Below are 3,730 nucleotides of genomic sequence, written 5' to 3'. Positions count from 1 at the left end.
TGTGGATAACTGAAGTAGCAACATTGTTTAATTTTATAGATGGAGAATATAGACGTTGGAATATAGACGTTGGAATATAGACGTTGGAATATAGCCGTTGGAATATAGACGTTGGAATGTGGATAACTGAAGTAGCAAAATTCATCAATATTCACCTGGAACATTACAGAACCACACAAAATTCATCACAATTCACCTGTAACATTACAGAACCACACAAAATTCATCAATATTCACCTGTAACATTACAGAACCACACAAAATTCATCACAATTCACCTGTAACATTACAGAACCACACATAATTCATCAGAATTCACCTGTAACATTATAGAATATCAACCACTAATATCCCCTAAGTTGGGCCAATCTGGTCCACTGTGTCACCCTATCCTGATAGAAGCGCTCCCATCCTACAACGCTTTGGCCTCGGTGCACAAACCACCAGTGTACTATAGGGGGCACCGGAAAGTTAGGCGATAAATTTAAACGTATGTAGTGCTGGCAGTGATTCCCTAAATGAGCTATACAAATCTCACGTGATGGTCTTGTAGCAGTCGATGCGGCATACAATGGTAAGATAGTACCACACAACGCTAATGTGTCCCCACCTGAGAAGCCAAATAACATGATAGCAGAATTGTACATGGTAGCAACCGGCCACAAGTCATCCCAAACGATCATCCAATAATCCGGCGTACAACCTGCACCGTCCCAACTTACTCTACGAAGAGCTGCATCAACAGTATCAACAAACACTCTTTGATACAAACAACGGTTAGCAATTACTTCATTTCGAATGTGATGCCTAACTGTCTGCCACGCTTCTTCGTCACCAAAAATGTAAGTTGCTACCGTATAGAAACCACAATTTCCATCACCTACAACGTCGTAGTATGATTCGACGTATGGTTTAATTATGCCAACTATTTTATCGGAATGTACGAATTCAGAACCATGATACGTTTTTCCATCTGCATTCATGTATATTAGTGTAAAACAACTCTATATTGCAAAACAGTTATAAAAAAAAGTTAGGTTTATCAGATATAATTTACCTGATGAGGCAGCATTATGTACCGAGGATGACGAGCTAATTCTGCCACTTCTACCACGACTCCTAGATGAACTAGTAGAACGAGCCCGTCCACGACGAGTTTCATTATATTCCCAAGAACTCGGCATACGTTTTGTGGATTTGCTCACCTTAGGTCGCCCCCGCACGTTAATTTTGACATCGGGTTCGGTGTACTGAGCTTGATCAGGGTGTAGTTGATCATGGATAAACATTGAAATATTACGCATTACGGATGGGTCGGCTTTAGAGACTTGGTCCACTAAGGACTTAAAATATCGCTGCTCCTCGTTCAGATCATTACGCCCGTCATTTTCATCAGTGTGACCATGATTGATTAAAAGTGTTCTCCAAAACACGTGAACACTCTCAGAACTGATCATTTGTTCCAGATCACAAGCTCGTTTCAGTTCACATGCACATGGTATCTTATGCGATGTTCTCAATACACAACCGCAACGCACGTACACTTCATGGCTCAACCCTCTCATACGCTCTAACTCTTGATTCAACAACTGCAGACAATAATGAGAGACTTTGAATACAAGTTGGCTTAATGGGCGTCCGGTGAAAGTGACTGATTGACGAAGCCGCGACTGTTCAAGCATGTACCTGATACGAAGACAAAATTATTATTAGTTAGTGAAATGATACAACCCTAAATGCAAATTCCAAAATCGCAGTAGAAGAAATTGCAAATACCTTATATTGGTTGCTTGTGATTCAATCTGCTTGTGAACCTTCTGCCATACCGTGTCAAGGGACCCAGTTGCCGTATTGAGCCATTGCTTTAGACTAGCATAAGATTGGTCTCGTACTCCTCAATGGTTAATGATTCTAATATTGTTCTCCATTTGCCATTCTTGAATTTAGAGGCAAGGCCTTTATCTCCAATGATTCTATACACACGATCTTCCACAACCTTATTAATATGCCAAGTGCATAGCAAGTGCGCTGCTTGTGGAAAAACTTCTTGTATCGGCTTTAATAACCCAAGCTCCCTGTCACTAACAACAACGGTCGGGTTAAGATCATCCCCAAGCAAAATCTTCAGCCTTTGCAAAATCCAACGATAGCTCCCTTCGGTCTCGTCTTTAACAATAGCATACGCTATCTTGAAGTTATTATTGCATGGCGTCATCCCAACAATCTCAACAAACGGCATTTTGTACTTGTTTGTTTTGTACGTTGAATCAATGCCGATGTACCAGTGGTAAGTCCTGAACATATCAACTGACTCTGGATGTGCCATGAACACATGCGTTATCACACCTGAATCAGCCTGTGTGTAATTGACATATTTGTTCTCCACAGCAATATGGTAGAATTGACTAGCCAGGTCTCTACCTTCAAACGCGTCCCTCCTCATTTTGTCCCTGTAATTATATATGTGTTTAATTACTGAGTTGTCCTCTGGGTGTTTTTCTTTAACTGCTGCTAAAATAGCACAAGGCTTTGCTTGAGCTGAAGACATATCACGCACAATTTGTTTAGATGCGATACTGAGTCCGCTCATTTGCCGACTTCCCTCTGGATACATACGCATTGTATGGTTATGCATTCCAGTTAACCCAGCCTTAGCCTTTATCCCCCATCCCGAAAGGTCTGCATGTTGATAGGCTTTAATCTGAAATTTACATCGGCACGCTTTAGTTTTACTTTTCCTAATTGCAGGATCTTCATCATTTTTCACAACACCTCTATATCGTTCACCCCGTGAACAGCGCAACAACTTCTGTTTACCCCCATTTTTGTGCGAAGATATTACAAGCTCAAACCCATTCTGAATAGCTATCTTTTTTGCCCAATCAATAGCATCCTGACTGGAGGGGAAAACGGTATCCGTTATAAAACGCGAACTATAATCAATGTTATCGGGGTTCCAATCTTCTATCGGTACCTGAATATACGAAAAATTTACATTAAAATTACAAAAAAAAAAATACTTCGGGCCTATTTCTCCCGTTCGAAATTAGTTCGGGGCAATTTCTGTCCACTTTTGCCTGAACGGGCAGGCTACCCGTTCCACCATAGGTGGAAACGGGCAGCGCGTACCACCCGTTCCATGGGTGGAGCGGGTGGCGATTACCACCCGTTCCATGGGTGGAGCGGGTGCGATTACCACCCGTTCCTTAGGCCGATCGGGTAGTTCATCCGATCGGCCTAAGGAACGGGTGGTAATCGCCACCCGCCCAGGCAAAATTCGAATAAAAAAAAATAAAAAAATGATTAATAACGTTTTTAATTCTCGTAATATTACCTCGTGTTCGAACTCATTGTCTTCGGGAATGTTTTGATCCATTTTTTTCAAATCCGGGATTTGTGCTCGGGAGAGAAAACTTGAGAGAGTTTTTAAGGTTTTAGGGGGGAAAAAAGTGGCAAGGGTAAAATGGTCAAAACAATGCGGTGAAACGGAAATTAAGGGCGGTATTTAGCAATACCTTTTTTAAAGGTTGAACGTGCTATTTTGTACATGGAAGCTAAATTGACATTTTCTCAAAAATCATAGGCTTATTTTGGTACCTTATCCCTAATTTTTTAATAGTATACTCATATATAGCAGCTTTTGAGGAATTAAATAGAAGATCAATAAATTTTCATCTATAAACAAAACAACTACAAAAATGATTAACTATTATTAGATAAAAAAAAAAAG

At 40.6% G+C, this 3,730-nt stretch overlaps 1 protein-coding gene across 1 annotated transcript; it reads right to left on the bottom strand.

The window, feature by feature from the left end:
* Window positions 1–344: 344 nt before the first annotated feature.
* On the bottom strand, window positions 345–3,404 carry LOC136207353 (uncharacterized). The gene is made up of 5 exons (XM_065998620.1): window positions 3,335–3,404; window positions 1,980–2,974; window positions 1,777–1,869; window positions 1,058–1,686; window positions 345–973 (listed from the first exon to the last, which is right to left on the bottom strand). The coding sequence occupies exons 1-5, from the start codon at window positions 3,374–3,376 to the stop codon at window positions 345–347; spliced, it is 2,388 nt and encodes a 795-aa protein (XP_065854692.1). The 5' UTR covers window positions 3,377–3,404.
* Window positions 3,405–3,730: the final 326 nt, after the last annotated feature.

The sequence above is a fragment of the Euphorbia lathyris genome, chromosome 9 (genome assembly GCF_963576675.1).
Source record: "Euphorbia lathyris chromosome 9, ddEupLath1.1, whole genome shotgun sequence".
In the NCBI taxonomy this organism is placed as follows: Eukaryota; Viridiplantae; Streptophyta; class Magnoliopsida; order Malpighiales; family Euphorbiaceae; genus Euphorbia; species Euphorbia lathyris.
This window is presented reverse-complemented; position numbering and strand designations above follow the sequence as displayed.